This window comes from Chrysochloris asiatica, unplaced genomic scaffold, assembly GCF_000296735.1.
Source record: "Chrysochloris asiatica unplaced genomic scaffold, ChrAsi1.0 scaffold00007, whole genome shotgun sequence".
NCBI classification, from domain to species: Eukaryota; Metazoa; Chordata; class Mammalia; order Afrosoricida; family Chrysochloridae; genus Chrysochloris; species Chrysochloris asiatica.
The window spans coordinates 9,068,296-9,081,059 of NW_006408525.1; the positions used below are offsets into that span (position 1 = coordinate 9,068,296).

Below are 12,764 nucleotides of genomic sequence, written 5' to 3' on the forward strand. Positions count from 1 at the left end.
CACATTTGTGTTTATGCTTGTGCAGGCATTCAGGAACTAAACACAGAGCACGCTAAGTCAAAGTCCACATCCTACCTGGAAATCTCCATTCCCCAGCTTAGTTTTACAATGTTAATCAGCTGGGCTTATATTCTTTTAGAACTCTGGTGCCATGCTAGGAGCTCAACTGGAGTGAATGGCTGGTACAACTTAGTTTCTTGTGGGCTGCTTGTACCTCCTCATAGCATGGCACCCAAATTCTAACAGATTCGGGTGTCCAACTGATGACATTCTAAAATAAATGGAAAGTTTACAGAAAGGAAAAGTAATCATAGCATATGAGTTAGCTTCATAGAGGAAAATACTTATAGAATCAGAATTAATGAAAATAGTGAATACAGATTTAATTTTAAGGGACATGGTTAACACATAAAGAGATGTTTTGATGTTTGTTTGTAATCTATGATTCAGATCCTGCTGAATTAGAAACTTTTAAGGATGATGTTCAGTAATCTGCATTTATAACAACTGATAGTCTAATATATCTGACCCTATCTAATTCTTTTACACAGACACAATATGGTCATTTGTGCCCACCGTGCATAAGGGCACTTAATGGCCCAAGAAAAATGTTTTAATATATGCAAAACAGGATGGATCAGGCAAGAGTTTCAATAAATGCTAAAACCATTCAGTGAAAGATTATTTGGAAACAAAATTTTCCTTTTCAAAAGATCAGTCACATAAACAAAAAAATTACAAAAGGAAAAGAAACACCTTTTCTATCTGCTGGACCTAAGTGATGAAATTGGTATAATGTACTTCTAATGTGAGGCACCTGGAAGAATATATATCTATATCTATATATCTATATATAAAATATACAGTTATTAATCAGAATTAATGAAAACACAAATGTTTAACCTCAATCTATTCACAAGGAAAAACTTGAAAGAAAACCAGATTAAGGAATGTTCTACAAAACTACCTGGATTCTGACAAAACATAATTCCACAAAAGACTTCAAAAAAAAAAAAAAAAGGTCAAGGAAATGCTCTTGACTAAATAAGATTAAATAGTCATGACATGGCAACTAAATGCAACTGTACGAGGGAAATAAAAATATCAAAAAATACCATTGGGACAACTGGGAATATTTGGATGTGGACAAAGTTGAATGGGTTATGGACAAATGTTACTGTGTCTGCAAGTAAGTTGTTATACTAATTTAGTAAAATGTTGTTGTTGTTATTATGTGCCGTGGAGTCGTTTCCGACTCATAATGACCCTGTACAGGTTTTCCAAGGCTGTAAATCTTTACAGGAGCAGAAAGCCTCATCATTCTCCTGTGGAACAACTGGTAGTTTTGAACTGCTGACTGTCAGATTAGCAGCCCGATTCATAACCACTACACTACAAGAGCTCCTTAACTTAGTAAAAAAACATAGTTTATTACACAAATATGCAATAAGTGCACATAAAAGAGAAACCAGTTGCTAACTCTGGTGATAGGATCAAAGGCAAGTAATTTTTACTGTGCTTTTTCTAAATAATCTGTAATCAATATTTATTACCTGATGGCACAGTGGTTAAAGCACTTGGCAGTGGTTAGAACCCACCAGCCACTCTGAGAGATAAAGATGTAGTCTGCTTCTGTAAAGATTTACAGCCCCAGAAACCCTATGGGACAATTCTATTCTGTTCTAGAGGGTCACTATGAGTCAGGAATGACTCAAAGGCAATGAATTTGTTTTGGTATATATGATAAAAGCTTTGCAAAATTAAAAAATGTGGTCTTGTAAAAGTCTGAAAGATTCAAAGTATATTATTTTTACCTATCAAATGGGCAAAAAACAAAGCAAGAGACACAGGAAAACAGTAATGGCAAAAGTGGGTTAATGCGCTGAACTGCAAGGTTGGCAGTTCAAGCTCACCAGCCACTCCTTGGAAACCCTATGGGTTGGAACTGACTTGATTACACTCAGCAACAATCTCATAGAACGGTAGAAGATGTATTGATAACATTTATGGAAAACAACCTAAATACATACAATTAAAAGTTGTAACACTTTCTATTATCATAACTGAGAGTTGGGGAGGGATGAAGGTTGGAGTACAAACTGAGGAATGATGAGAGAGAATGTAGACAACAACAAAGGCCAGACAACATTTTCAAATATAACCATCAAATTCAAAGTCATAGTAAACCACAGGACAATGACTTGAGAGTCAGTGCATCTAGTATGAGAAACTAGACTGATTACTCCTACAAGGTGAGAAGCAGCAAGAGTTAATTTATTTAATGCTGGTTAAGAATTCTCTTAAACAATACTACAGAGGAGGGGGTAAGATTAATTGGTAACACATGTCAAAAATCATAAATACGCCTTGACATTTTGATGCAATTAAATTCCACTTCTAAGAATACATCTTATGAAAATCAGAGACGTCCACCAATATTCACATACAATAACTTTATAGTTTGTTTGTCTTAAGTGCCATCGAGTCGGTTCCGACTCATAGCAACCTGGTTCTGTGGAGTGGTGAGTGGGTTTGGGGAGCTCTCTCTAAAAATATGAAACATTTAGAAGTTCCTAGGGAGAAAATGACATGTTTCAAGTTTACTTATAATACTAATTTATTTGGGGAAAAACAAAAACAAAAACGTTTTAACCTACCAATAGTATAAAGGATATATTTATTTTGGACTAAGAGCCTGGTCTACCTACTTGACCCTTTCTTTATGCACTGTTCTGCTTGGTAATACTTTATAGATACCTAGTAGAGAAAGCATGTTTCAACTCCTACCCCTTTAGCCTCACTGGCAACATGAATATTCCTTGCTTTCTGACAAACAAGCTTACTTTATTGTTGTTAAGTGTCATTGAGTCAATTCTGACTCATAGTGACCCGGTAAAGGGTTTCCGAGGAGCACCTGATGGGTTTGAAAGGCCGACCCTGTGGCCTATCCTACAGCTTTCTAAAGGACTTCAAAAGTAAATGGAAAAATGGAATGAAAAGATAATAAAAAATTTCCATGAATTTTTGAAGCTCATTCACAGTATGAGATCTCTTATCTGGTTTTCTAAATATCTTATTATCTCAAGCCATATTTCATTTTATTTTTACATGAGCAGTTCTGATTATTGAGGACCTTACCTGTGCAGTCTCTGCATGTTCCAGCATCTCTTCAAATTCCTGATATTCCTCATCATCTGGTTCAGCACCTGAGAGGCGAGCTGCCCTCGCCATGAAATACGGAGGCAGCTCTCCAATTGCTGTACCAATACCCTAAGGAAAAAAACAAAAGACTCACATGAGGTTATGGTCTCAACAGTGACTAAATAGGACAAATCTATACCTACCTGTATCAACAAAAGCATTGTGAGAGGCAATATATTTTGGGAAAAGAATCAGAAGTACCTGAGTTTGAATTCTGGCCTTGATCTGTACAATTATGTGAAATTGGCACTACATGAAAATGGAGGATGACCATATCAAATTACAAAACAGAGGACTGACTACCTCATTATATGTAAGGAGCCCTTGTAACGTATTGAGTTATAAACTGGGCTGCTAACAGAACCGAATCGTCTGTTCCCATGAAGATTTATAGCTTAGGAAACCCTCTACAGGGTTGCTATGATTCAGAACAAATTCCAAGGCACACAAGCACCACATCATTATGTAACACACAAATTACTGAGAATCAAGACCCAGTCAAGTTGACATGTATCTTCACCATCACAGACCATCAACTTAACCATCACACGTTATTCTTGCCTTGGACCTCAACATTTCTTATTGTTATATACGTTGCTAATGTGCAAAATATTTGGACAAATTTGTTTTTAAAACTGTTCTCTTTATAAATGAAATGAAAATATTCATAAATGAAAATGTTGGACAACAAGATAATTGAGAAATGAAGTGTATTTTCTAGATATGCTTCTGGCATTTCAGATGTTTCTTTAATCCCAACACCACTTCTTTGTGCAGAATTAGAACTTTTTAACATCGTGGTCAGGAGGCTCCTTGAAAACTCAGTATTAATATGAATAAATTTTCACCAGGCAGTAAATAATTATTTCCTCAGGACACAGAGTGACTCAGGTTTAAATTACTTTGTGAACTTTTGTTTTTAAAGAAAATGGTTTTGTTTTTAATCCACTTAGCCCATAAGGATGAAAATAAATATTAATGAACCAAGAACTTAGTTTGGACTTGTTGTTAGTGCCAGTGAGTCAGTTCCAACTCACAGCAACTGTGTATAGGGTTTTCCAAAGAATGACTGGTGGGTTTGAACCACTGACCTTGTGGCTAGCTGTCCAGTGCATATCCTGTAACACTACACCAGGACTCCTGGTTTGGATTTCAGTGACTAAATATATAAGAGGTAATAATGCAGTAAATAGGCAGATTGTCTCTACAGATATTTTCAAATTTGAGCCATGACGACATCCTTTTGCATTCTGAATGACAGCAAATGAAAAAACAGTGAGTGATAGCTCTCAGAAGCAACTTTAAGCCTTTCAGTTTGCTCTGGCTTAGTGCACTGCCTCTAGCTGCCTTTAAAACAACCTCCCAAATTAAAAAATATTGCAACCACATTGTTAAATGTCAACATGTAAAACCAACAATCTTCGGTGTAACTCTGTTATTCATATGTGAAACATGAGTTATGAAAAAGTACTGCCTTTAGGGCAACAAAAGTAATGCTATATTTGGTTAATAAAGGGACAAGGAGAGACACATATATGCAATATGAGAATAAAACACAAATCATATTTTGCTAAATAAGAAAAAGTTAAAGTTGGTCAACTTTGGAGGATGCTAAGTAACCAATTCATTATTTATATTCTTTAAAGCAAAACAAAACAAACAAACAAAAGTTTTCAAGTCCAAAATCTAACTATATCAGCTTACAGGACAAGGAATAGAGGAACACGTTTAAACAACACCAACTTGAATGAAATCAACAAAATCCTGACAATGGAAAACTCTATTTGACTAACAATGTTAATTTTTTTTTCAACAAATAAATCAGAAAAGAAAAACAAAGAAATAAACTTAACCATGAACATGTGAATACAAACTAAATGATTTTAAGAAACTATGCTAACCTGTATTGTGTCAGACTACAGAGCCATTTGAACTGCAAGGTCGGCGGTTCTAGCTCACCAGCTGCTCCTCGGAAACCCTATACAGGGTTGCTATGGGTCAGAATCGACTCAATGGCACTTAACAACAACAACAAAATGCTAACCTCAAAAGGAGCTCTAGTAGCATAGTGGTTACAAATTGGGCTGCAGTTCAGGGTCAGCAGTTTGAAACTACCAGCTGTTTCGCAGGAAAAAGATGAGGCTTTCTACTCCTGTAAAGATTTACAGCCTCAGAAACCCTGTCGAGGGTCGCTATGAGTCGGAACATATGCCACAGCACATAACAACAACAACATGCTAACCTCAAGGTCAGCAGTTCGAAACTACCAGCCATTCTGTGGGAGAAAGATGAGACTTTTCTGATCCTGTAAAGATATACAGCCTCGGAAACCATATACAGGGTTGCTATGAGTCGGAATGACTCTATGGCACATAAACACCACCAACAATCATTGTTAATTTATTTTAGCTGTGTTACAGACACTGTGGTTATTATTAATTTTAAAAATCTTATTTATTTTAGAGATAAATTGAGATATTTACAGATGAAATATGATTATGATGCCTGGGGTTTCCATAAAAATAATGGAGAAGAGAGTAGGGAGAGAGAGAGATAAAAGTCACTTCCGACTCACAACAACCCTGTATTGGGTTTCCAAGGAGAGACTGGTAGGTATGAACTATCAAGCTTTCAGTACTTATCCTACAGCACCACACGAGGACTCCATAAATTAATATTAGCGGAAACTAAGTAAAAATATACTGAGCTCATTATATAATTTTCTCTGCTTTTAGGTAAGTTTGAAATAAAAATGAAAAAAAATTAAATGCCACATATTATTCAAAACATGAACTTCCCTTAAACCTGTTAAGTTTTCAATAGTTGTGAAAACCGAAGACTCAAATTCATGACAAGTTTCCTTGAATCAAATCAAGTATTATACTTAGATACTATATTCAGTGTATTAATTCTGCTGTTTTCCCATATTAAAAAGAATCAAGAATGGCAGTCATGAGACAGTATTCTTTTAATGCAAATAAATAAAAAAGGAAAAGTCACATAAGCAGGTTCTGAAAAACATTAATCCTGGACACAGAAATGCACATGGTGATTCAAAAAATTAATAGAAAAATGGAATTAAAGGGGAATGCCTAGTCATAGCCCAACCCCTATCCCTAACACTAACCCTAGTACTAACCATAACTCTATGACTAAATGATGTCCCAGTAAGAGTCCTGGTGTGGCGCTATGGGTTAATGCACCAGACTGCAAAACCGTTTGAAATGCAAGGTCTGTGGTTCAAGCTCACCAGCTGTTCCTCGGAAACCCTATACAGAGTCGCTATGGGTCGGAATCGATTCAATGGCACTTAACAACAACAACAGTGTGTTACGAGTTGGGCTGCTAACTGTAGGGTCAGCAGTTCTAATCCACTAACTGCTCAGTAGAAGAAAGATCAGGCTTTCTTTTCCAGTAAATATTTACAACTTCCGAAACCCTAAAATGGTCGTTATGAGTCAAAACAGACCTGGTGGCACACAGCTACCACCACCATCCCCCCACCTAAAAAAAAGAACCATTGCTCTAAATGGACAAACTGACACTTAAATATTAATTTAAAATCATACTACCATAAATGATTTACCTCATATAATTCCTTTCAGTGGATTTAAGAAGGTGGTAAAATGACAGTTTGTAAACCATTGTGTATAAAACTGTTGCCAAGAGCTTTCACACTTATTACTTTGGGATGTCAAAATACTTTGACGCTAAGAGAAATCAGCTAGACACATTAAAATGAACATTCTGTCTATTAACGAAGACTTGCAAAGAAAGTTTCCCCTTGATTACATAATACAGCTGATATATTTTAAAGCAGTTATAAATGAAGCATTGTCTTAAGTCAATGAATTCACCTCATGGTAAATCTACATGTGGCCAATAGTTTAAGAGTCTAAAAGAGATACCTGAATATGAAATTTTTCACTACTTTCAAGCAAAAGGTTATTTTTGTTAACATATTTTATTCTACTAAACATAAAATTTCTATGCTCTTAAATCCAGCAAGATTTTTGAGACTTGTAGAGATTATAATTTCATGTTAAATAACAGTGTAAATGGCTGAGTTTAAAACCCAAGTTGTTTCTACAATGTTGTCTCTCCTTCCAAATATTCAATAGCTTATTATATCTCTACTATAACATTTATCCCTAAGTACTTTTTTACTATTTGTTACATATTTTGATAACTTTCTTCGTATTTTAGGAGGCAAGCTAAAACACAGTAAAAGTATATTTTTAAAAGGAGAACCATAAGATAAAGCCTATAAAGAAAAGATTCTTCTTTCTCATCTACCATCAAAACAATACAATAAAAAACAGCAGAAAAGAGCTTCTGAGGAGAGTAATTCTTATTTGATCATGCCTTCTCAGGTAATCATATACTTAAGAAAAATATGTTCTGTTTAAGTCTACTTCTTGGAAAACAAAACTCTAACTATACACTCACGTTTATTTATGATTTCCTTGTATTACATAAATTACAAAGGAACATATCAGTGGTGTGGCCAATCAACCAATAAGCAAACATGAGCCTGTCAAATTCATTATTCTCAAGATGAAGGTGTTGTAGGAGTTCCTGTAGGACCACAGGAAACTGGTGGTCATGCCCAGGTTGACCTATATGTGCCGCTCATGCCCACAGTTTCCAGCACTCTTGAGCATGCCTATTATCAATCGCTAGACTGCAATGCCATTAATAGTATCTGAGTAAGAATTCACCGGAAAATTCAGGATAGAAAAACACTTCCTTTTTAAATCAACTATCAACATTCATGGAAGCAGCAGTCAAGAAACCAAATGATGAATTGCATTAGGCAAATTGGTGTGTCTTACCCAAGCCATGGTATATTCAGTTGCCTTTAATGCATGTACTGTGGGTTAATGTGCTGGACTGCAAAGTTGGTTTGAACCACAAGGTTGGTGGTTCACGCTCACCAACCACTTCTTGGAAACCCTATACAGGGTCGCTATGAGTTGGAACAACTAGACGGCACTTAACAACAACATATGCATGTAAAAGTTGGACAGTGAATAAGCAAGACCAGAGAAAAATGGATACATTTGAGTTATGGTGTTGTAGAAGAATACTGAAAATACCATGAACTACGAGAAGGGCAAACAAATCTGTTTTTACAAGATGTGTAGTCAGAATGTTCCTTAGAAGCCAGGATGTTCTTTCATATTTTAGACATACTATCAGGAGAGACCAGTCCCTGGAGAAGGGCATCGTGCTTGGTAAAGTGGAGGGTCAGCAAAAACAGAGAAAAACCTCTAATGCGATGGACTGGCATAGATAAGTCCCAGCAGCAATGGGCTCAAGTGTAACAACAGTGAGCACAGCACAGGATCTGGCAGCATTTCATTCTGTTGTGCATACGGTCGCCATGAGCCATGAGTCAGAATCAACTTAACAGTACCTAGCAACAACAAAGATGCTTACTCCAAATTAATGAAGGAGTCAAAGTGTCAAGAGAAGAGAATAAGTAAAAAGAGCTAGGACCTATCAAACTAAGTAAGAAGTTCTATTGTTGTTGTTGTTGTCAAGTGCCGACGAGTCGATTCTCACCCATAACGACCCTCTATAGGGTTTCCAAGGAGCAGCTGGTGTGCTTGAGCCAGACACCTTACAGTTCAAGTGACTCTGCAATCTGATGCATCAGCCCACAGAGCCACACCAGGACTGTTATAGCTGAATCTTAAATGATAGACGGGAGATGCGACGCCTCCTTGATTATGGAGAAGAATGACTAAAGATAGCGTATTCTTCACATGTGTTAAAGCAGTAAATGTCTACAACAATTTAAACACAACTTGATAAGGACTCCATTTCTTAAATCAGAAAGCACAGTTTCAAAGAAGAAAGGAAGAAGAGCAAACATTTGACCAATTCATCAGTATTGACATTCACTGACTATGTACAAAGTCTGATTTTGACTGCTATGAGAGCAATATATTTAAGGTACATTCTGTACTTTTTAGGAGCTTGAAATTATTTGGAGAAGTAAGTAATTGTTCCAGGCAAGTTAATTCAACGCTTGCATGGAGTCAAGCCAAATGAGCACTACAGACAATATGAACTACAGGAGTTTGGAGGAGGCAGTTACCACTGCCAACTGGGCTGGAAGTTTTCCTTTGTTGCCATTAGTGTCAAGCTAACTATGTAAATAATTTTTCAAAGAACAAAAGTATAATACTAAAAAAAATTAGAAAACCAAACTCTGTAGACATGGTCCCTTTCTAGCATATTTCAAGTACATTGTTAATATAGTAATCAATTTCATCAAAAGACTACAGTGGTCAAATTTATAAAACATATGCAATGAGTACAATGAATCTGCTTCCAGTGTTTATAAAACAGCAACAGGAAACATGACAATTTTTCCTGTCTTTCATATTCAAGAGTTCAATGTATGGCATTTCCCTCATAATTCTTTCAAAACAAAACATAATTGCTACCACTTAAATGTGTTTCAAATCTGTCTCTTCTGTAGGCATAACATTTATGTTCATTTTAATTACCGTATTTTCACACAAATAATGTACATTTTATGCAGTTTTTGTGAAGAGCAATCCTCTCCTGCATTTAGTTTCCTATGTGTTCTCTGCACATTGTGTGCATGTGCAAATACATGCAAAAATTCAGCATTTACAAATTTCAAACACACCCCACATTCTTCATTCCTTAAGAACTGCTAGGGTAAAAAAAAAACAAAAAACTTCAGGAACATATAAGATGAATTAAAAAATTATTCAACAGTATTTCACAAATGACCTATACGTCAATGATGGGTACTTGAATCTTGGCATACAGCAGTAACTAAAATGCACTGTGAAAATTCAAGTCTATTGGTACCTGCGCATGCTATCAAAAAACCTTCTTAAAATAAAGTTACACAGCATATAAAAAGAATAATCAGCACAACAGAAAGATCACCATATAAAACTATATACCATGATATATCCACTAAAGTAAAGCTTGGTTTAGTTAGTATTTTGTCAGCCAAAACCCAAAACCCAAACCCCACTGCTGTTAAATCAATTCTGACTCAGCAGCCCTACAGGACAAAGCATAACTGCCTACAGGGCTTCCAAGGCTGTAAATCTTCACTAAATCAGACTGTCACATCTTTTTCTCACAGAGGGGCTTGTGGGTACTAGCTGCTGACCTTTTGGTTAGCAGCTGATCACTGTAAACACGGCACTGCCTGGGTTCCTCAGTATTATGACAAACAACTCAGAAAATGAAATGAGTTTTTTAAGAAGAAACACAAGAGTATTTCAATTTAGGTATGAGACATGTGATCATTTTATAAATGTTTACCAAGGAACCCTGGTGGCATACAGGTTAAGTGCTGGGCCACTAACCGAAAGGTCAAGGTTCAAAACCACCTCAGAAGAAAAATGTGGCAGTCTGCTTCTGTAAAGACTGATAGCCTTGGAAACCCTATAGGGCAGTTCTACACTGCTTGTATCGGGTCACTGTGAGTCAGAATCAAGAATGGCCACAGGATTTTAAGAATTTATCGAGTATATGAACACTGGAACATAGTAGTATACTTCTAACATGTGTACTCCATTTCCATGTTTTCTACTTAGGATGATAATTCTGTGGAACCTACAATTTCATGCTTTCCTTCTGAATGCTATTCATGAAAAAAGTTTCTTCTGCTTTGGAAATACAGGTAGCTGATGACGTCATGAATCATGTCCATGTTGTTGTTGTTACGTGCCATTGAGTCGGTCCCGACCCATAGCAACTCTGTATAGGGTTTCCAAGGAGCAGCTGGTGAGCTTGAACCACCAACCTTGCAGTTCAAACTTCTCTGCAGTCTGGCGCATTAACCCACAGTGTCACACCAGGACTCCGTGAATCATGTCTATAGGCAATACTTAATGATGAGGTAGATGTTTGGATTTCATTTCGAATATCAAAATGACAAAGCTAGTTTTATACAAATATAAAAATGCACATCTTACCCACATGCAGGCCTCAATCCTCACTTTTGAGATGATGCTCCACAAAGAAATAGCTCCTTCAATGTTTTCTTCATGTGGACATATAATTTGATCAGGATAGGGTGGTTCAGGGAAATTAACAGAATTACATTCATAAGCAGCTAATGTCACTGAAGCTATGTGTGGACCCTATGAAACAAAAAAGGAAATTGATTAGAAATGTTTAAGAATAAAAAAGAACAAGGAACAATCAATATACATGTTATTTTAATGACTCCTTACTCACTATATATTTTGAAGCAACTTCCTGTGTGCTCTTATTCCTTAGACACAATTTGAGAATTTCATTCTTTTTTTTTTTTAAACTTTATTGTGAATTGAGTGAAGAAGTTTACAAACATTATCAGCTTTATATTCAACAAATCATACACTTTGTTTCTTCTCAGTGATACAATCCCCTCCTTGCAATAAATTAACCTGCTTTCTCCCTGTGGCTCCTTACTTTCATTCCACGCACCGTCACATCCCTTCTCAACTTTGTCCTTAGGTAAATGCTGTCCTTTTGATTTTGAATGACTGACCATTCCATAGTGAGCATGCCTTACTAGTGTTGTTGTCCCTCCTAATATTAACTGCTTAACTGAAATTTGGGCCATGAGGGTGAGTTTCTTTTCAGACCTGAAGGGTGTTCAATGGCCACTAGTCTGCTGGACTGATTGATTCAGTGTAGCAGAAAGAAGGAATCAAACTCATCTTTAAACTTTTCCCCAGATCCAAAATGCTACAATTTCAAGACTTCTTTAAAGTGTTTCAAGAGCTAAAATGTCAGTTTGAGGTCTGAGGTATGCCTGACCCACACCATGATATTTTCAATTACTTCATGTGCATGTGAAAGTTGGATAGTGAATAAGGAAGACCATGCAAGAACTGATGCATTTGAGCTATAGAGCTGGATGAGAATATTGAAAGTACCATGGACTGCCCAAAGAACAAACCGATCTGTGCTGGAATAAGTATAGCCAGAGTGCTCCTTGGAGGCCAGGATGGCCAGACTTCGTCTCTCATACTTCTGACATAGTGTCAGGAAGGAACAGTCCCTGGAGAAGGATATCATGCTTGGTAAAGTGAAGGATGACCCCCAACGAGAAGCACTGGCACAGTGGCAGCAGCAATGGGCTTATGCGTAGCAACGACTGTGAAGTTGTCCCAGGCCAGGGCAGTGTTACCTTCTGTTGTTCACAGGGTCGCTATGTGTCAGTACCGACTCGATGGCACCTAACAACAACAATGAACTATGTTATAAGTGAATGTTTCTGATCTTAGAGATTTCTATTAAAGGTTTATCCAATGACTTTCCTTAAATGAATTAGGCCTTGAGTATAGTAAGTGGTCCCAATATATCAGATGCTTTTTAGGTCACACCGTAAAAGAATTTGTGTTCATAGGCAACTGTGCATTAGTTGCAAAGCTGCATTAGTTGCAGCGATGAAAATAAAACATCAAAGCACTAATGCTACCAAGATTGTTGTTAAGTGCTATCAAGTCATTTCTGAGTCAAAGTGAGCCTGAATAGGATTTCTGAGGAATAGCTAGTGAGTTTGAATC

The 12,764-nt window shown here is 36.6% G+C and overlaps 1 protein-coding gene across 3 annotated transcripts in view; it reads right to left on the reverse strand.

Annotated features, from left to right (window-relative positions):
• VMP1 (vacuole membrane protein 1) overlaps positions 1-12,764 on the reverse strand; it is a 190,839-nt gene that overhangs the window by 102,124 nt on the left and 75,951 nt on the right. For 2 of the 3 annotated variants that reach the window (XM_006832370.1, XM_006832372.1), the window contains 2 exons: positions 11,181-11,348; positions 3,139-3,270 (listed from right to left, as the gene is read on the reverse strand). In XM_006832370.1, coding sequence (XP_006832433.1) covers positions 3,139-3,270; positions 11,181-11,348 — 300 coding nt within the window. The remainder of the gene's footprint in view (positions 1-3,138; positions 3,271-11,180; positions 11,349-12,764) is intronic. The other variant, XM_006832371.1, reaches the window with a different exon arrangement.